Source organism: Pygocentrus nattereri, chromosome 30, assembly GCF_015220715.1.
Source record: "Pygocentrus nattereri isolate fPygNat1 chromosome 30, fPygNat1.pri, whole genome shotgun sequence".
Lineage (NCBI taxonomy): Eukaryota > Metazoa > Chordata > Actinopteri > Characiformes > Serrasalmidae > Pygocentrus > Pygocentrus nattereri.
The window spans coordinates 8,262,190-8,282,352 of NC_051240.1; the positions used below are offsets into that span (position 1 = coordinate 8,262,190).

General features: G+C 38.8%; 3 protein-coding genes across 6 annotated transcripts in view; 2 read left to right on the forward strand and 1 right to left on the reverse strand.

Moving 5' to 3' along the window:
- The window catches only part of ppp1r12c (protein phosphatase 1, regulatory subunit 12C), a 30,580-nt gene extending 24,995 nt beyond the window's left edge, over window positions 1-5,585 (forward strand). The window contains exons 14-20 of the mRNA XM_017692982.2: window positions 245-360; window positions 668-717; window positions 839-890; window positions 1,622-1,726; window positions 1,994-2,044; window positions 2,429-2,479; window positions 4,011-5,585. Of these exons, the coding sequence (XP_017548471.1) occupies window positions 245-360; window positions 668-717; window positions 839-890; window positions 1,622-1,726; window positions 1,994-2,044; window positions 2,429-2,479; window positions 4,011-4,097 (512 nt within the window). The 3' untranslated portion in view covers window positions 4,098-5,585. The remainder of the gene's footprint in view (window positions 1-244; window positions 361-667; window positions 718-838; window positions 891-1,621; window positions 1,727-1,993; window positions 2,045-2,428; window positions 2,480-4,010) is intronic.
- Window positions 5,586-9,536: 3,951 nt separating this feature from the next.
- Window positions 9,537-17,233, forward strand: c30h22orf23 (chromosome 30 C22orf23 homolog). Of its 3 annotated transcripts, none has more exons than XM_017692983.2 (6): window positions 9,537-9,742; window positions 10,035-10,097; window positions 10,192-10,371; window positions 13,852-13,983; window positions 14,541-14,641; window positions 16,710-17,233. In XM_017692983.2, exons 1-6 carry the CDS (start codon window positions 9,649-9,651, stop codon window positions 16,809-16,811), a joined length of 672 nt encoding a protein of 223 aa, XP_017548472.1. In that variant the 5' UTR covers window positions 9,537-9,648; the 3' UTR covers window positions 16,812-17,233. The 3 variants fall into 3 exon arrangements, with proteins under 3 accessions (XP_017548472.1, XP_037392287.1, XP_017548473.1); XM_037536390.1 differs by having other exon boundaries at window positions 13,855-13,983; XM_017692984.2 differs by lacking the exon at window positions 16,710-17,233 and adding an exon at window positions 15,527-15,697.
- micall1a (MICAL-like 1a) overlaps window positions 17,041-20,163 on the reverse strand; it is a 30,582-nt gene continuing 27,459 nt past the window's right edge. For both annotated transcript variants that reach the window (XM_017692981.2, XM_017692980.2), the window contains exon 16: window positions 17,041-20,160. In XM_017692981.2, the coding sequence (XP_017548470.1) occupies window positions 20,036-20,160 (125 nt within the window). In that variant the 3' untranslated portion in view covers window positions 17,041-20,035. The remainder of the gene's footprint in view (window positions 20,161-20,163) is intronic.

Genomic DNA, 20,163 nt, shown 5'->3' on the forward strand with positions numbered 1-20,163 from the left:
CAGGCCAGTCAAGAACAGAGGTCTTTTACATATATGACTGTACGTACCTATTTTTTCTTATATTTCATTTTTCTCCTTGGGTCCACTTATAACGTTCATGTAGTTTTGTGCACCAAAAACAGTAAATAAGTTTTACATGACCATTTTTCAACCTCTCATCCTTATAGCTGTCCTTATGTTTCTGTACCTATATGCGAATGGTTTCAGTTGAGCATAACTTCAGTCATTGAGTATTTCTCTGCAGACACAGACCCTGTGAAGCAAACAGGGACAGCAGAGGGAGACAAACTTGGAATGAGGGACCGCCGTAGAGGAAGGAAAGAAAGACGACCCACTGGCATCCCTTCACTGCCAGGAGAGGTGAGAAAAAAACAGACACTTTAACATGTAAATGGGGTCATTCTGCAGTGGCTCTACAGTACATGCTTTAATGCAAACGCATTGTTTTGTGGTCCTCATGAGCGAGTCACATGAGCGTGTGAAAAAGTAAAGGGTGACAGATTTCTAAGTTTGATTACATCTGAAGAAACAACTCCAAAATAGCACTTTAATATAGTGACTCTAGAAAAGTGGCTCTGGACTGATACATCTAATATGACAGCTAGAGTAGTCTAAAATATCATATATGCAAGTGATCATGTAAATTGACTTCTGCTGTTCTTTTCAGACTGAGGACTTTGACGTGAATGAGAATGTGCTGACAGACAGCACTTCAAGGTTACTGACTTTTACATTTGCAATTTTATGGTTCTGTGTAAAAAAATGGATTTTATTCATTTGAAATCATTTTTGTGATCTTTACTAACTGTGGGATTAACCTTGCCTGACCTTTCTGTAGTGGTCCTCAAGCAGAAGATAGAAAACTGTCTTTATCACTGGATTTTAGAAAGGTATGACTAAATTTATGTAAATTGTCCTAAAGTATTGTTTGAACTATTTTATAAGTTGTTTAAAAAATATGATACATGCAAAGACTTGTTCACTTTAAGTCCTCTGCCCTTAGATAAGTTGCCAAGTTGGTCACAGTAAAATGAATAAGCATGTGAAATTGGAGCTTTCTGTGTGCTGCTGTGTTTATCACTGTATAAAAGAAACACCACAAGAATTTCCAAGTGTCCACATACATTGAAAATGGATTTCACATACTTAGTGTTGATTTCTTGCATCAGAGGAACAATAAACCCCTACTAAATTATATTCCTCTGCATTTGTCTTGCTCAGTTAGTAGTGTGGTTGGTATAGTGTAGTGGGTAACACCTCTGCCTTCTACGCTTCAGTACCCCACCTGGGAAAGCACCCTACACTATACCAATGAGTCCTTGGGCAAGACTCCTAACGCTGCCGTTGCCAATCTGTGTATAAATGATCAAATTGTATGTCACTCTGGGTAAGAGCATCTGCCAAGTGCCATAAATGTAAATGTAAAAGTTTAAAAATCTGTGAATTTTTAGCTTTGTTAGATCATGTTCTTTGCCCAACAAAATAAATGCAGTGACCGTCTTGAGACATGATTTGATTTAATGGAAAGGGGGGCAAAATATCTTCTTTTTTTTAAGAGCTAACTTTATTTATGTCTGTTCTTTCTCTTTCTCTGTTTTTCTCTCGGTCTCCCTTTCTGCAGTTGTATTTGGAGGTGCTGAAGGAGAACGCTACTTTGAGAGAGAAGCTCCAAGAGACACAGCTGCAGCTCAGTGAGAGCAAAGTGGAGCTGGAGCGACTCAGACAGGTGTGTTTGCATGGTCTGCACGTGGAATAGGTGGAGACGTGGTCTGAAAAATCTAAAAAACAACAAGCCCAAAACGTTTTTCTACATTTTTGTTTTACAACTAAGGGAACCTTTTTTCTAGAACAACTTAGGAGTCAGCATTTTTGGCTGTTGTGAGTGATGGATGGCGAATACATATAAAATAAATAATATTACATAATATATTTTTTTATGAATAATAAAACTTTACCATCATTATAACAACTGTCTGTCACCGTTTACACCCAGAATCAGGAAAATGGCTGTGAGCGACCTGCCCTACTGGAGCTGGAGAGATTTGTGAGTGTTTTTTTTTTATTCATCATTCCCTTTCTTCTGCATATGTGGTTTGAATCAGTGCTACTCAACTGTCAGCTCTCATTTCTCTCACAATCTCTCACTTTTTCTCTGGAAAAAAAATTGAGTCAACTTTTACTGGTGGTGTCTGGCATTAAATCAGCTGGGAGTCGTTTTCTCTCCAGTTATTTTTAGTCAGTTCTGAGAACAGTTCAAATGATGATGGCAGCTAGAAGCAATAAAGACAGGACATGGAAATCAAAGAAGCAATGTAACTCTAGAAATACCTCAACCATACACACTTGGGTTTATTAGGGAAAAGCCAGGCTGAATCTGTGGAGTGGGACAAAGTGAAAGTAATTCCTTGTGTCTTTGTGTGCGCTACAGGAGAAGAAAGCACTTCAGAGGAAAGCTTCTGAACTGGAGGATGAGCTTAAGGTAAAGTGGGTTAATATAGTAGCTGGTCTTTATAATATCTAGCTGTAAATCTGCTTAAAGTGATTATTTAACCAAATATAAAGTTTATATAATCTATAAACAAATATCAATCAGGTAAAGACCTGTTTGGTGTTTGGAGAGTACTTACGTTTTGTAGCAACAAGGCTAATTTGTAATCATTTTGTCAAATAAGGGTTTCATTCAATGCTCAGTCCATACAGTCTAAGCTGCCAAACCAGCCCATCTTGATTTCATTATTTTTGTGATGTCACAAAAACAATTCATTTAGATTTATTGCCAATTCAGCCAATAATACTGTAGCCCAGCTCATTCATGTTGAATTTAGAAGAGGTGTTTCAGAGTTCACTGGTTTGTGAATGAGGTCTGATACAGGGCAGCCAATGAGAATATTTGCAGACTTAATTTACATACATCAGTCTTAATACATTTTCTCTTTTTTGTAGTTTTATGTACACAAAGAGTCATAATTAATTTTAAATAACCATTTCTAGCCTCTCGTTATCTCTAACAACTAAACAGGTTGTTTTTGTTAGTGTCTTTAAGGTTAATGTATGCTTCTGATTGGCTGCCCTGTATTGTGCCTCATTCAAAAAAGCAGCCAAAATGCTTGTTTTAAGAGCCGAAATGCTCCTTGTAGCTTCAGTGTGAATGGGTGGAGCTAAACTGCTTTCACGTGGGAAAAGGGTCATGTAAAAATGTATTAGGATGCAAGAAAAATGTACAATATGGCCTGCTTATGTAGTTTTCAACACTGAATTATTGTTATCTATAAATTGATAAATATAAATGGATGAAATACATAACTAAAAACAGTAGTAGCAGCCTGTCCATACTTTTGTCCATTTTTCCAGACTTCAGATACCAAACATTTCTAAGTTTGAGATACATTGGATTTTATTTCACCGAGGCATCACTTTAAAGCCTAATTCATTAGTATTTAAAGAGGAATTGCACAGATAAAAAAAATCTATGCAATTTAATAGTTGAGATGTAAAGTCATTCAGAACAGTTTCATGTGAAATGGTTCATTCTAGAGAAACTTACTCAGATTTTTTTACAGTAGTGGTGATAAGAACCAGGCATCACCATGACTACAACACAAATATAGCCACCACTGAATCTAAGTGTCTTCTGAGTTTTTTATTTCATATGTAATGTTGATAGTGGATTTTCTTTGGGCACCCATTTTGCCTTACAACGTCCATATAACAATGTCTTGGACATCAGGCCGCACATTCCACCATTTCATGTAATAACATTCTGTGACTTATAGACTTTAATAACTTTTAGAGATTCCTATCATCACCACTTTGAACAGTTCTAACTCTAGAACAAAGCATTTCACACCTAACCGCTCTGAATGACCCTTTACAACTTAACGATTAAACTATGTAGAAACTTTAAGAAAATGGGTGGAGTTCCCCTTTAAACCTTTTTTTTAATAAACTTTTCTCTCTTATCTGTCACACTCCCCTTCCCACACACCTCCTCTTTCTCTCTCTCCCTGCAGATTCTTGTTGATCTTCGTGCTGATAACCAGAGGCTGAAAGACGAGAATGCTGCGCTGATACGCGTTATCAGCAAACTCTCCAGATGAGCCCTATATATATATCTGTGCCACTATCCTCCTGAACCACTAGGTGGCAGTGCTGCCCCTCTTTGCCCATCTCTGCCCAGAATAAACAGGGACGATGCGTTTCTCTTTCTGCACGGCCATAACATGCAGCGCCTGTGTGTGTGCGTTTGTCTGTTTCTGGCCTCTCTCACCTTTTAGGGTGGCTAAACTACTGTCTTCTTCAAAACCTGGAAACCCAAACACACCTAGACTCAGTATAACCCAGGTTCAGAAACCTTCACCTCAATGTACACAAGTGTCAGGAAATTGGAAGCTCCGTGTCTGTAGAGTATAGCTTTGTGAAGTCTAGAACCTATAATGCTGCAGTTCTAGCCAAGCAGTTCAGTCCATTTGTGCAAATCCGGCAGAAAATTCTAGAAATCCAGATCCGCTGCATTTACTTCAGCAGTTGTACTTCTCGAACCTCAGCCCCCTTTTGAGCACAGGTCGCTGTCTCGGTTTGCTAATTCTAATTGTGGAGCACATACTTGAAGTGCGGCAGGATGGAGAGGAATTTGCAGGGTGCTTTTTGTTCTGTGTATTTAAATCTGAGTAATTCTTTCTTGTGCACTGCGCTTGATATTTTGTTTACCTTGTAGCTTAACGTGAGAGCCAGTACAAGGTTAACCATATTATTTTAATTTGCTTGTAAGCCAGCCATGGATAATTTGCTGTTTAACTTGTAGTTTATGCTCTGGCACTAGCTCAGAGGAACATTGGGTGTTTTTCAGCTTCGAGGGCATGGCCTAAAGAAGTGCTTGTATTGTTATACACAGCAAACATGTGCCAAAACCTGAACCTCCGCTCTCTCCTGTTGCTCCCGTGCTGGTTGGTGACACGTCGGGACGGACAAGGGTTTATCTTTACTTTCTCTCTTTGTCTCTCAGGACAAGCCTAGATCAACACTGTACTCAAGCAGACTGCTACTGTATGTTGGACCAAACAGGCATTTGCATTGTTGCTGTTTTTCAGTGAGCGAGTATTTATGAGTGTAAGTGTATTTACATGGCCTGTGTCCTGTGCCAATTTTCTTTTTATTTTTAATAGTAGTTGTAATATTTTCATCATTTTTTGTTTTTGTTTTTGTTTAAGAGGAGGAACAGGAACGTTTATACTGTGAGTCCTGCTCTCAAAGGAACAGGCACTTTATAAGGTCAAAGCTTTGGAAAGTTTACCACCTTTTTGTTTTGCTTCCAATTTTATTATTATTTTTTTTTTTGTTGTATTTTTATTTGTAAGCCAATGCATGCCAAAATTGTATTTTGACAAAAATATGTGCCTTTCTATATATCTATTTTAATATTTCTATGTTGCTTGGTTGAAAAGTACAGGGCTGGTTGGCCCCACTAGTGCTATAACAGACTCTTCTAACACTCCACATCCAAACCCCGCTGACTCTGACGTCATTCGGTAAATGGACAGTTCGAGATGACCAATACAACTCAATAAATGAAACAGTTCAGTTCCAGACCTTTTGTCCATCATGCTTTTGTTTTTTTACTCACAACCACAGGTAAAGCATCCAGATAAAAAAAGAAACTTTCAAGGAAGAGAGAGTCAGATACAGGAAATGAGACAACAGGTAATAAAACCCGAGTTTGGGCATAATAGCTATACATCAAGATCAATTTAATTTAAACAGGATTTATGACGCTGAGCATGACCTCTACACAGTGTCCTAGACTCCACTCTCCAATTAATGAGTTCAGCTACTGTAAGGTGCACCCACGGTAGAAATATGAATGCATCAGCAGCATCATGTGGACTAACTCCCTGTTAATGCAAGTTTCAATGGAAATGATGGATGAGATGACTACAAACTTTTGGACACTTTATTCAGTGCGGCATAAAAACTAAATTGACAGCACCGCGGCCCGTTAATGAGCAAGCGAAGGGTCTAACTGCAGAGCGGCGCACTCGGACCGTATTGAAGCAATAAGCCACGAGTAAAAACACTAACGAGCGGCCTCAAGAGGCTTATTCTTTTATAAAACGGTAATAAAGTACACACTCTGTGGAAATAATTACATTCGATATTAATAATAATCGACATAAGTATTCCGCCAAGAAATGTAGGTCCTTAAAAGTGTGGTATCGTTACTAAGCAACCATGGACCCCTTGAACACTCTGTATAATACAGTCTTACGGTCATTTCATTAACTTTTGGTCGCATAACAATGTACATATAATGAGACAGCACTGTTCACTGCTAAAACTTTCACGTTATAATTACCTTTTGGTCACAAAATTAATACCGAGTCTGATTTAGCGTCAAACCAACTTCGCCATTCTTCTCACGCCGGGGCTGTATCTCCAATGGCCCCCTGTCCCCTACATAGTGCACTACGTAGGAATTTAAATACGGCATCCTAAACCACAACAATGCATAATGTAGGGTTAGCTAAGAAATCCGTTAGTCATTTGGGACTCAGCCACACAGATACTCGATAAATGAGGCACTAACGTTATTTTGATGCAGATGCTAGAATTTCTAAAGCTCCCGTGCTAGCTAGTGTATGGAGAACGGAGCCGTTAGAGACTCAGCCTTGTTTTGATGCTAATTCTGACTGAAACAGGGACACTTGAGCCATTCAAGTGGCATTCTTTAGACTTTTGTCATGGATGTGCGAATATCCTGGTTATTATAAGGCTTCGAACGCGGCTCATCCAGCCGGAACCCGTTTTATCAAAAACAAATATACAATTGCTTTCCACAACATGTAACACTGTTTGGGTGCAGAAGCCAATACTGGATGACCTACATCGTGCACTACACAGGGAATAGGGAGCAATTTGATCGTACGATGAAACACTACGTCTGGGCGTGGTCTTGGCTGGAATATGGCGAGCGGCCATTCAGAGGTGTCAAATTCAGGTCCAGAAAGTAAAAGTCCTTCCCAGGATTTTGTTTCAACAGGCTGGCTTCTCTAGTTTTTTTTTTAACCTGTCATGTCTGGCCATTTTTGCAATCGGAATGGTAATCCGAATGTACTGATGTACCAAACATATTTGTTTTCACAAGAAAAAGCTCTATAGGTTACTAAAGCCTATTCTTGTTAAAGTTAGTATTTTATTTGTTTGGCCAGGCCTGACAGGCAATAAAAGAGGACAGGAAAGAAAGAGAAGAAGGGAGGAAAGACAAAAAAAAAAAGAGATAATAATAATAATAAATCATAATAATGATAATTAAATAAGTAAATAAATAAATAGGAAAAAAAATAAAATAAAAAAATAAATAAAATTAAAAAAAAGAAAGAGAAAAAACAAATAAAATAAGTAAATAAATAGACAACTAAATAAAAATAAATAAATAAATAAATAAAGAGAAGGGGAAAAAAAACAATTATACAGATATACATACATATACATATTCACATATCTATACATATATACACCCAGACATAATTCTACTATTTGCTGCTACATACATACACGTTTACATATCTATACATATGCATATATACATATACACCCACCCACCACACACAATTCTACTGTTTGCAGCAATGTGTATATGTGTGTATATGCGTCCACGTGTTATGTGTCATGGAATGTGCTCAGCAATGAGGGCAAGAAGCCGCAACCATGCCCCCGTGGTCCAGAGACAGATAGGGAAGGACCCGGGGGACCCGGACCATCCACAGCCCATTAGGAACTCAGGAGACCTGAGGCCACATGCCCCGACGGCCACCGCGTGCACGCCCCAGAGGACGAAGAATGGAGGCCCCAGACAGAGCGCCCACAGACAAAGGGCAAGTGACCGGAGAGCCAGAGGCAATGAGCAGCCCACCCCCCCGGCAGGCCAACATCCCCAGCATGAGCCGAGCATGCGGCCCCCGAGGCCCCAGGCGCCCGAGCTCGGCCGACCCCCGGCAGGACCCCCCATGCCAAAGAGGCCCAAACCACCCTCAGGACACAACCGCCAAGGGAGCAGGGCAGGAACCACGCCAAGATGTCCAGCCATGCACCCAGGGACCCACAGGACACCCATACCCCGGGGGCGGAGTCGGCAAGCAGCGCGGAGCGGTGGGGAGGGGTAACTCCTGCCCACCACCATGTACCACACATGTCCAGGCTCAGCAAGTCATAGACCCAGGCCCAGCTGTCCACACACACATGCTCACATGCACCCACACACACCCACACGCCAGTCACCCACTCATGCACACACACGGAACATACAGTTCCGTGCGTACATACTTCTCTAGTTAGATCACACCACCAGCAGAGCTGTCCAGCCTGTTGGAACAAAATCCTGGGAAGGAATTTTACTTTCTGAACCTGGATTTGACACCTCTGAATTAATTTTACATTTACATTTATATCTACAGCATTTAGCAGACGCTCTTATCCAGAGCGACTTACAAGAAGTGCTTTGTCTGTCTAGAGAAAGTAGCTTTGCTAGTTACCAATAGGTTAGAGAGAAAGAAATTAATAAAAATGCATCACATTTATGCAATTCCTTTCCATTCAGTACAATCTTAATGATGCAAAACAATCAGACCACCTTGTTGATTCAACATATTGATACAATATTGATACAATATTAACATTAAAGCCTCACAAAAATATTAAAAGCATGAAATTATGTCTGACATGAAAATGTAATGGACTGAGCACCTGCTGTTTCTAACTTGATGTGTGTTCTATATCTGTGACTCAGAAGTTTCTTCCAGCTTGTGAATATGCAAGGACAGTCTAGATATACACATGGATATTGCCCTGTCCAGCTATGGTGGAAATGTCTTAGCCTAAAATGTTTTAAAACAACTCATACCTAGTAGATAAACTGTCACACAATTTGCAAGGCCACATTCACTCAGCACCTGTGAATGAAGACAAAGAACAAATCAATTAGGTTATCTGTAAAATGAGCTGAAAATACATCCAACCTTGCCTGAGATCAGACTGTGTAAGCCTAATTAGTTTTGTTGTATCATAAAATCAAATCATTTAAATGGGAAACAGAACTCTGTGGCATGCGGTACGCTACATTAACATATATGTGCAGCACAATGTATTGCAATCATGGGTTCGTGACATGCTGGATTAGTGATTGGTGCCGGTGCGTATGACGGGTTGGCCTCCCGGCCTGGTTCCTGTCCTGTCCTGTCCTGTCCTGTCCTGTCCTACCCAAACGGTTCTACATACAACCATGTACAACACATTCTCCATCAATTCACCATGCAAAAAGCCATTTAAGTCGTGAGTGGTTATTCAGATTACATACAGAGGACATCTCTTTGTAGTGTACTATTTTTGATATAGTATCTAGTGTGGCACGATACGGCGCGTTTCTCATAGCGGCATAAAACCGTGTGCATTTTGGCGCCAACTGCTGGTCAAGACTGGCGCTCCTGCCATTGCGTTCCGGTAACCGTAGCAACGTCTCCACTCACAGACTAAGCGAAACTGAGCGATTTGTGATCGTCTGGCTTCATCAGTGCGCGTGTGTTTTGTTAGTGTTGTATTATTTGCTTGTCCAGTTTATTAGGTTCTCTATGAGGATTCGGCTTCGTTTGATTTGTCTGAATGAAGAGGATGGGCGACAACACCAACGGCAGCGAGGGGCTGAGGAACCATCCGAGGGTGAAATACAGCGGCGAGACTACACAGTTAATTCAAAGTACGTGTGCTGATCGTTTGTTGTACCCAGGGCAGGTTCTAGCTATAAGTAGTACAAGCAGGACCCTTCAGTAATTCCTTAGTTACCCACTTACTTACTTACTTTATTTATTTATTTATTAAAATGCAAGGACTAAAATAATTTCTTACAATCTTTGTATGTAAAATATAAAAAAGTATGTTTTAAATCTTACGTACAAAAGAATATGATTGGTGAAGGTGGGGTGTGGGGTGATGTATTTCAATTCATTCTAACATGAGTCAGTTTGTTTATTACTGTATTTGTCCTGCAGTGATGATGCGAGACTCTGGACTCACCAGCTTTCAGCAGCGACAGATCAACAGCCAGCTGAAGAGTAAGAAATAAGGATGTCATGATCCAATTTTTCCTGAAGATAAAGCTTAGTCTGTTTACTTTCCTCAATCATTGTCTTTTCTTTGGTGTACCAGAAGGGGGCGCCCTACCACTGGTCTGTAACCCCACCTCATCTGCCCCACCTTGCCATCCTCAGCCCCAGTTTAGCGTCAGTAATGGTCCTGTTCTCTCAGCCAGGCCGCAAAGACGCAGCGCTGAGGAATGTAGAGCCGGAGAAAACTACACACGAGAGAAATATCGACCCAGCGCAACACGTGTGTATCTAATACCTCTGATTACACTATGTAACACAAGTTTTGTTCCCAGCTTTTTAATGTTATATTCCAATTGCTTATGTCTAAAACAAATTAAAAATTGCTTACATTCATCATAAACTTCGCTTTTGTGACCACGGCAACGAAAATTCTGAATTTTTATTATAGAAACAGACGATTTTGCATCTTCTCATTTATACAGTCAGACTAAGAACTATAGGCATTGCAAATTTACACAGATTACCAAAAACTGTTCAGAAGTGTGTGGTTTTCCGAGATTTACGACTATACTGCAAATCAGATTCACGAATCAATCCCCAAATATAGTCGCCCATCATGTTCTCGTTATATTGTCCTTGGTAACGGCGTTCAAAGTTCATAATGTCCTGGTGGAAGCGCTCGCCTTGCTCCTCTGAATAAGCTCCCATGTTCTCTTTGAACTTATCAAGATGAGCATCAAGGATATGGATTTTGAGTGACATCCTGCAGCCCATTGCAGCATAGTTCTTTATCAGAGTCTGGACCAGTTGTACATAGTTTTCATCTTTATGATTGCCTAGGAAGCCACGAACCACTGCGACAAAACTGTTCCAAGCCGCTCTCTCCTTCCTATTCAGCTTCTTGGGAAATTCACTGCACTCTATGATCTTCTTGATTTGTGGTCCGACGAAGACACCAGCTTTGATCTTTGCTTCAGACAGCTTAGGGAAAAGATCTTGGAGGTAATTGAAAGCTCTCGTCTCCTTATCTAGAGCCGTGACAAATTGTTTTATGAGCCCCAATTTGATGTGTAGTGGTGGCATCAGCACCTTGCGTGGGTCCACCAGTGGCTCCCACTTTACATTGTTCTTCCCCACAGTGAACTCTGTCCGCTGAGGCCAGTCCCGTCTGTAGTAGTGCGCTTTACTATCCCGGCTGTCCCAAAGGCAAATAAAGCAAGGATACTTAGTAAAACCACCTTGGAGGCCCATCAGGAATGACACCATTTTGAAATCTCCAATAACTTCCCAGCCGTACTCATCATACTTCAAGGCATCTAGCAACATCTTGACACTGGTGTATTCCTCTTTCAGGTGCACCGAGTGAGCTACAGGAAGAGATGGGTACTTGTTCCCATTGTGAAGCAGCACAGCTTTGAGGCTCTTGCATGAGCTGTCTATGAAGAGACGCCACTCATTCGGGTTACAGGTGATACCTATAGCCTCGAATAGACCGGCCACATTGTTGCAGAAGCACAGTCCGTCTTGATGACTGAAGAAGGTGGAAAAAACTTGGTGACGCTTCCTCTGACCTGTGACTTGGACGCTTTCATCTAATAAGTTCCATTGCTTGAGCCTTGATGTCAGAAGCTCAGCGTTGGACTTGGTGAGACCAAGGCCTCTGATCAGATCGTTGAGGTCTTTTTGGTTAGGGTAGTATGGCTTCCGCTCCTCATCTGCACATGAAGAGATATTGTGATCTTCAACATCTTCCTGGGTGTCTGACCTGCTGCTTTCTTCTGAAGGTGGTGTTGCTCTGTCTGGAGGTGTTGGTACAGGAAGTTCAGGGCAGTGTGGTACTGGGGCAATAGATGAAGGAATGTCAGGATACGTTACAGGCGTTGCATTTTTGCCAGTGCGACGTTTGGAAGGGTCCACCATGCAGAAGTAGCAATTTGTTGAGTGATCAGTCGGTTCACGCCAAATTCTTGGGACAGCAAAATGCGTGGCTCTCTTCTCTCCCCTGTACCAACCTATAAGCAAACAAAATAAAATTTGTCTTGAGAATTTGATTTAGGCCTATTTCACACTAATGACTAGAGGTATGTGTGATATTAACACAGTTTGAAATCTGTTATATATCAAACAATAAAATATATCTGTATATATTTGATATACTTAACTACAACATGTGAAAAGATGTTAATTAAAGCTCTTTTAAACTTTAACTGATAAAAAAATTTTGCAAAATAAAAATTTAAATCTGCTATTTAAGAGAGTATCATTTATCCGCTTACCTTCAAGAGTTTTCTTGCAGTGCTCACATGTGAAATGAGGAGCCCATGGTTTGTCTTGGTCACCAACAGGCATGCCGAAGTATGCTTTGTAGGCCTCACACATCTTAGCAGATGCTTCCACAGAGTACTTTTTCGCTCTTGTCTTTATAAAATGGCCACATACATAGCAAAATGCGTCTGCTGGATGTATGCAACCTCTTGATGCCATCTAAATTGACTAATTGCTGTGTACTGTAAGGAAAAAGGATGTCTCTCCAAACTCGATAAAAATGGTCAATCTTTATTCCATGCAGTATCGAAGTACAAGAGTGTACTGAGGATTCAGCAGAGCAAGACTGATCACCCGGTAGCAGAGTAACACATAATATATACATTTGAAAGTAGTGGTCCTTCCTAAGCTCCTCCTGTAATGGGTGTGGGGTGAAGTGTGAATACTGTCGTTATCAGAATCTGAATAGAGAATGAATTCACACCTGTCTGTCTAGGTCAATTCCCCTTTGTCTGTGATGGCTGTTGCCCACTTACTATGCAATCCCAATCAATTAGATCATGTCTCTCAGGAAGGGCTATAGTGGCCCTATATAACTGTAGTTATACAGCTACCTACAATTCTGTACAGTCCCAGAAAGCTCTAGATACTTCTGGACAGTTCTAGAAACTTCTTGATAGTTCTCACAATTCCAGAAGCTTCTTAAGTATCTTGAAATATGGCGAATATCCTTAAAAATAGATCAATTTCAAAATATCATTGTGCTGACCACAAAAGCAAAGTTTACAGGGAATAATAACTTTTTTCTATTCATTTAGGGTACAAACAATCAGGAAAACACACTTAACAACTGGGAACAAATTCTTTTTTGAAAATTATTACATGGTGTTATTGCACCTTTAAAGCTAGTTTACGCAGCACGTTTCTAGGTGAACCACCTTTAGATTTCCATAAATAATCGAATATTCAATAATACATAAGTATTATAACATTCATTTATATTATATAATGTATTATATATACTTCATATATTATAAATTGTATGCATAAAAATAAGTTATAAATAAAGCTTTTATTATTATTATTATACCTGGCGTTGGACTGGTTACCTGTCCAAAGTGTATCCTGCCTTCCACCCAGTGACTGGTGGGATAGGCTCCAGCTCCCCCCACAATCCAGAATAAGCAGCTTAGAAGATGTGTGTTTATTATTGTTGTTATTATTATGTTTTGTTGTTCAGACTTTGGTTCACATCAAATCATCCTCTCCAATTTTTTCTGCACATTTTCTACATTTACATGCACGGTTTCTATTTATTTGCGTAGTTTAACATAACTAGGAGGGCCCAAAAACTCCATAAGACTATCTGTTAACCTTAGTCGTCCGGCCTGATTACGGCTTTAGGACAGTTCAATCAGCCTTAGATTCATTATTTACCATTTTACATGCAGTGTAATAACACATCTCCCCCGCCCTCTATCTACTCTGGTTTAAGGAGATTTGGAGAAAGAGAAGCACCGACTGCAGAGCATCCTTGCTACAGGCCAGGAGGAGCCACAGCCCTCTCTCTCACACCAGCAGCCCACTGAGAGAGGAGAGGGAAGAGAGACAGACAGGTTTCAGGAAGGTAAGACAAGTCGCACATTTAGCAGTACGTGTCATATGTACCAACTTGTATCACACTGTCCAAAACATCCTGCTTTATTGGTGTAAACCTCTGACCTCGCCATAATTAAATCTGATTAAGATTATTTATATAATTATTCACAGTTCAATTTGATTATTTTTCAGTTCAGTTATTGTAAAAATTAAAAAACATCACTGTAGTGGAATATACAGTTGCACGCAGAAGTTTGAACCTCGCAAACTGTTTTGTTGATTTAAGAGAAAATAAGTTAACATCCTCTATAAGAACACACTCAAATATGACATTTTTATACAAAAATGGTAAAGACTGGTTAAAAGGCTGGTAATAAAATATGCCATATCTTTTGCACAGACCACATTTTGCATTTAATTTTTTCCAAATGTGTTAAATTGCACATAAAATGAACAGAAGTGCATTCTCTGTAAAGAATATATGTCGAAAAATCAACTAAACGTCTTGACCTGGAGCATGCGACTTTTGTACTGCACTGTATCTAACTTCATGAGAGAAAACTATATTATTTACTTTTTTCACAGTTCTGGATGAGATTGAGGAAAGGAGGCAGTTTCTGGAGGAGATGAATGCTCTTGGAAGGGGACAACACTACCAGCACATCATTAACTCTCAGATATCTCAGGTAGAGATCGTGAGATATCATGACTACCATGATCACACACATTTTCGGACCTCTGCTGCGCCCCTTCAGCTTGAAACAAACCCATTTAGGGCAGATGCTTCTAGAAAAGTTTACCAGATGTTTTACACTGCCTAAAATTTTTTTGGGTACACCTAGTTTTTCAGAACTTTTAAAATAAAGTGGCACATTATCATCAGTTTGCAAAAACCTGGCAGAGGGCCACAATGACCAACAATATACCAGTAAAGAAGATGCGTAGGTTTTAAATAGTTTGAAAAATATTCTTGTATAGCATTATTTTAATTATAGGGATAAACTTTAGGCAGCCCTGCTCCAGATGTTTGATGGGCACTGTAGTCCTAGATGAGCACAACTGCACCATTTGCAATTGAATTTGTTCAAAAGAATGCCAGCCGCATGATATTGGTTTAAAATATTGTTCCCTACCTGCTGGTGCACTGTGACATAATCAAAACCCAGAAGACGGGTAAAGGTCATTTGGTTTTGATAGATAATTTAAGGAAAACAGGAATTTTCTCTCTTAATTCATATACATTGTTGGGCAAAATCAGTAATTATTTACTTTTTAGTTCAAAAAGCTATTGAGTACAAGTTAATCATTTTCCAGAAGGTATTTCTGATATTAGATAAAAGTAAATCCACTTGCATGTCAAAGAGGAAAGTCAAAGTGAAGACAGTTTCAAAAAAGTAAGTTAAAGCTACAGAGAAAGTGGGACTCCAAAAAGACCATGCAAGACCTGGTAACCATCAAAACTGTCCCCATCGGATAAACAGCACTTAAAGCTTTCATCTTTGAGAGACAGGAGAAAATCAAGCTGCTTCAGATCTGAAAACATCCACAGGTGTTTCTGTCCTTCCTTCCAGTGTGAGAGGACGACTCGGCACTATGGGTCAGGAAAGGATGTGTAGCTGTAAAAGACGCCCTCACTGAGAAAAGGAGACAGACAGATCAAATGAAGAGGCTGAACAATGCACTGACCACCCCCCAGAGACCAGACTTCAACATTACTGAATGTGTTTAGGATTATTTGCATTGTGAGAAGCAGACTTCTAAAACACTGTTGAGACAGGTTTAAATGTACGTGGGGGTGCTGGAGTAATTGCATCTTTTACAGGTGCTCCTCTGTGATTTTGTTGTCATCTGGATCAGCTATGCCTGTGTTTTCTAACTCCTTCCCTGAGAAAATCACAGGCCAAGTTACGTACTGTTTTTCACCAAACTCAGCGGTCATTTGATAAATTTAGTCCAGTTGAGATGCACATCTCTGTGATTTTGGTGGATTTTCCTGGCAGATGTTGCAAATGTTGAAAAAATTCTGACCAAAAATTGTTTTTTGACCACTGCTACTCACCATATTTAGTCTCCTAGTGCACATATCCATGTTAAACAGTTTCCCAATTATAAAATGCTGGATGCTTTGGAAGGTTTTCAACCAGTTACTCAGTCTGGGTAGTAGAACTTCATCTCCACCCTCTCTACACTGAAAGAGCCATTAGCTACATGCATAAATCGCTTTATATTTACATACAGCTACACAGTATCATCAGATCATTACTTAATATGTTCAACATCAACATTGACGCAACAGACAGAGCTTGATCACATGACAATGTGTGATGCAAACATCCAGGATCATAGAAGTTACAACCCCTAACTTGCACTGCCTGTAGCAATATTGTGTTGTAATACTGTAGTGTTGTCATCCAGAGTGTTTTCACTGAAGACTGAACTTTGGAGTGGAAAAAAAGAAAATATCCATGCCGATTTCTTTTTAAAAACAAACAAAAAAATAAAATAAATAAATAAATGAAAGCAAGTCTCCTAAAAAGAATGAAGCTGTAAACATCATGTTACATTTAGCTGTAGGTGGTTTGTGAAATCTTCTGTTAAATATTTGTTTGCTTTGACTGGAATTAAATAAATGAAGATGATGAATCGTGTTTAATATAACTAGGGACAAATCTAATTTCAGCTTGACTTGACAGCAACAGTATTTACGAACACGACCTAAGATTCACTGATGCTTTCTCTTCTTCCATCCAACAGAAAATCAGAGAGCTCGAGCTGATCGACAGGAGACGCAGCGAGGAGCTCAGGACAGAAATGATGAAAGGAGAGAGAAAAAGGACAAGTGAAGAGCAGCTGTAAATAAACAGAGGTCTGCCAGCTGTGTACATGGCTTTACCAATATTACTGCAAACTGAAATGATACTGCCTATTTAATGCTATGTGGCTTTTCAAGGGTTATGAATTTGATTTTTAGGTGCTGGTGTTTATTCTTCATAAATTCTCTGACCCAGTGGCCAAGGGACCATTACTTTTTTCATGGGATTAGTGGAAAAGCAAAATGGGGAAAAAAGACAAGAAAAAAAAAAAACAAGAAAGAAAACAATGATTTAGTTACATAAATCTGTTTTATTAATTTTACCACCCAAACCAAAGTGCATTGTTTTTTTTTTTTACAAACACATTATTGTGTTTTTATGCAATAAAAGCCCTTGGTTTGAGATATTAGAGGCACTAACATAACAGAATATGGGTATTATATTAATGCATAAAACATAAAAGCTTACTGACGAGACAAAATACAAAAGAAAATGTCAACAGTTATCAAGACACAGATGTACATACTCTACAACGTAAAGATTTCTTAATCATAAATACAATAAAATAATGGCACTCTTTTAGACACCCTCACATTTCATGTCTTTCTTGAAATTAAGGCCTGGAAGAGAACATTAGACTGACAAATTCCACAACGAACAAGGAAAGGCATTTCAAGAACATAAATATTATATTGCAAATTTGCCTACAAGCTTTCCAAAAATGGTAAGCAACTTCTGTTACCTCATGTTAATAAAATATTCCTAATTTTAAAAAGTTCCTTCATTTTGCTTTCACCTTGATTTCTTCCACCAATGACGCGGCTAGTTTCAAGTTCAGAACTATGTTGAAACTATGGTCTCTGGTTACGTAAATAGCTTAACCCAAAGCATCTGAGATCAATTATGCGTATTTATAGGCCTCACGACACATAGCTCTCTGGTGCTGGCTTTGCAGAACCAGACATGTTCAGTCTCAATCACTGTAATAATATGCTAACTACATTAAAAGGATACTCCAGCATTTTTCAGCCTAATATCTATCTGTATTGTACCATCGAATACCACAGACAAGACTTCTGATTGGTTTCCCTGTATTAAGGCAATAACTGAAAACTGTTTGACTCACTCATGATAGAAGCCAATAGGCACTTTAAAATGTGCACACTTACAATGCGAATTCAAAACTACATCCATAACGGTAAAACAGGTGATAACATGGACATGAGACAACATCTTACCACAGATTTTCTTACATAGTTTGTAAGAAACACTGTAGCAGTTACAGTCGCTTTTGCACCCCTAAAATTTTCTAAGCTTTCCCGCATGTGAAAACTTTATGCATGACCACAATTTCCTCCCTCTAGTCCAATCTCTAAAAGAACTAACTATACAGACTTAAAGATTAAATTATATATAACTTTGATAAATTCTCAAGTGTCTATTAAAAGATGTTCTTACCATTTACTGTTAAAGTGAAATGCATCAAAATTATTGGGCCTTATTCACCAACTGTTCTTGAGAAGAAATTTCTTCTGAAAACCCACTTATGCAGTCTTCACAAAGACTGACATTCACTAATGTTTTCTTATTTGGGATTTGTTCTTAGATTAAAAGCAAATTCAAACACTCAAAAGCACAAAGATGCAAACAATTCTATGCTTTAAGAACACATCATGAATCTGACAGACTTTTTCTTAGGCTCTTTCTCAAGAAAACAATTAAGAAAAAAGTTAGGAAAATATTGTTGAATGAACCCCATTGTCCATAGCACTCAAACATACAATACAGATGCAGCAGATGGAAATTAGGTCCAAAGTGCTGGAGCATTCCTTTTAAACTTACTTGAACTAACTTCCAATAAGAATCCACAATTTAGTCAATGACTTAACTGCTGAATTATCAGGATTAACTGTTTGTATTGCTAATATGCCCCAATATTAAAAGGAGCTAATGAGTAAGTTAGTATCTGCACCACCAAGAATTTATCATAAAATCTGAAATTTGACTCATCACACTATTTATATAAAACCTCTGTGAATGTTGCTGAGAAAACCACAGACCACAGTGCAGCGTGGAAGAGTCAGAGCTTTCCATAAGAGTTTACATCAGTGAAGTTAGTAACCCCATCTTTCACAAGCACCAAAATGTACATGTGTACAGCCATCGAAGAAAACAAGCAATTCCACATGGTGGCTATTCTCCAAAATAGTCAGGCATGATCACATATATACACTGTACACATCCTGAAAATCTAGGAGAGCAGTTTATGTTGTACATAGAAAACTGCATTAATGAATAAGCAGAAATTAAAGAAGAATTGCACCAATTTTTCAATATTTTTGCATAATTAAATCGCTGAGATGTAAACATTCTTTCAAAAGTTGTTTGGTGTGAGATGGCTCATTTTAGAGAAGCTTACCAAGTTACAATTGTACACAGTGGTGATTATGGGAACCACATTAATTCTGATGCTCCTAAAAGCTCCCTCACAGAAAGTTATCACATGAAATGACATTTCTGGAACACTATTTTATGATACTTTTGAGATGATATATTTTTAAAACACATCCACATTGGAGTGAGACATGCTGGCTCTTAAGACACTCTACAAAGTCTACAAAGAAACCTTTTCACCATTATCAACATATAAAAACTTGGATAGTAAATAAAATGGCTATATTTGTGTTGTAGACATCATGACCCCTTGTTTTTATCACCACTACTGTAAGGAAATCTGAGCCAGTTAGCTTCTTTACAGTGAAACATTTCACATCAAACCAATCTGATTGTTTACATCTCTACCATTAAACTATGCATAGATTTTTGAAAAAATCGACAGAATTTCCTTTGAAATGTCTTTGGAATGTGGTGCACCTGTTCAATGGTAAATAACTTTTGTCATAGCTAGTGACTCTTCTTGCAAATAGTTAAAAAGAAAACAAGAGTTTTAACTGTTCTTGGTTCTCAAACAGAAGGTAAAGTACTTATAGTTACAGTCTTAGTTTGTAGTCAGACCCTATGGGGTAAAGACACCTTAGTCTTCTATTTTCTTCATTAATTATTACGATACTGCATCTATTCACAAAGCTAAGTTTAAAAAACATAAATTATGCTGATAATTGAATGAGTTTTTGTATAAATGCTGAAAAAAACAGCAGAAAAGCATGTTGTCAGTTTCTCCCAGCCTTTTGCTTACAGAAGTATAAATACAGTTAGACGAACCATCTATCTTTAGTTTTTCTATTTTTCTCTCTATGTCCCACCTCCTCAGCTTTTCTCTTTCCGTGGGCTCACGTTTTTTGACACATCACTTTTTGTGCTCAGCCTCCTCAACACCTTCATGGGCTTAAATTTTGCAGGCTTCTTTTTGTGCTCACTCTCGCCATGAAACTCTG

Bases quoted from the DNA above. Each gene is read 5' to 3' on its own strand.
- c30h22orf23 (XM_017692983.2), top strand. From the start codon at position 9,649: ATGAAGAGGATGGGCGACAACACCAACGGCAGCGAGGGGCTGAGGAAC. The intron at 9,743-10,034 runs GTACGTGTGCTG...TTTGTCCTGCAG, and splicing joins GACTACACAGTTAATTCAAA to TGATGATGCGAGACTCTGGA. The intron at 10,372-13,851 runs GTGTGTATCTAA...CTCTGGTTTAAG, and splicing joins ATATCGACCCAGCGCAACAC to GAGATTTGGAGAAAGAGAAG.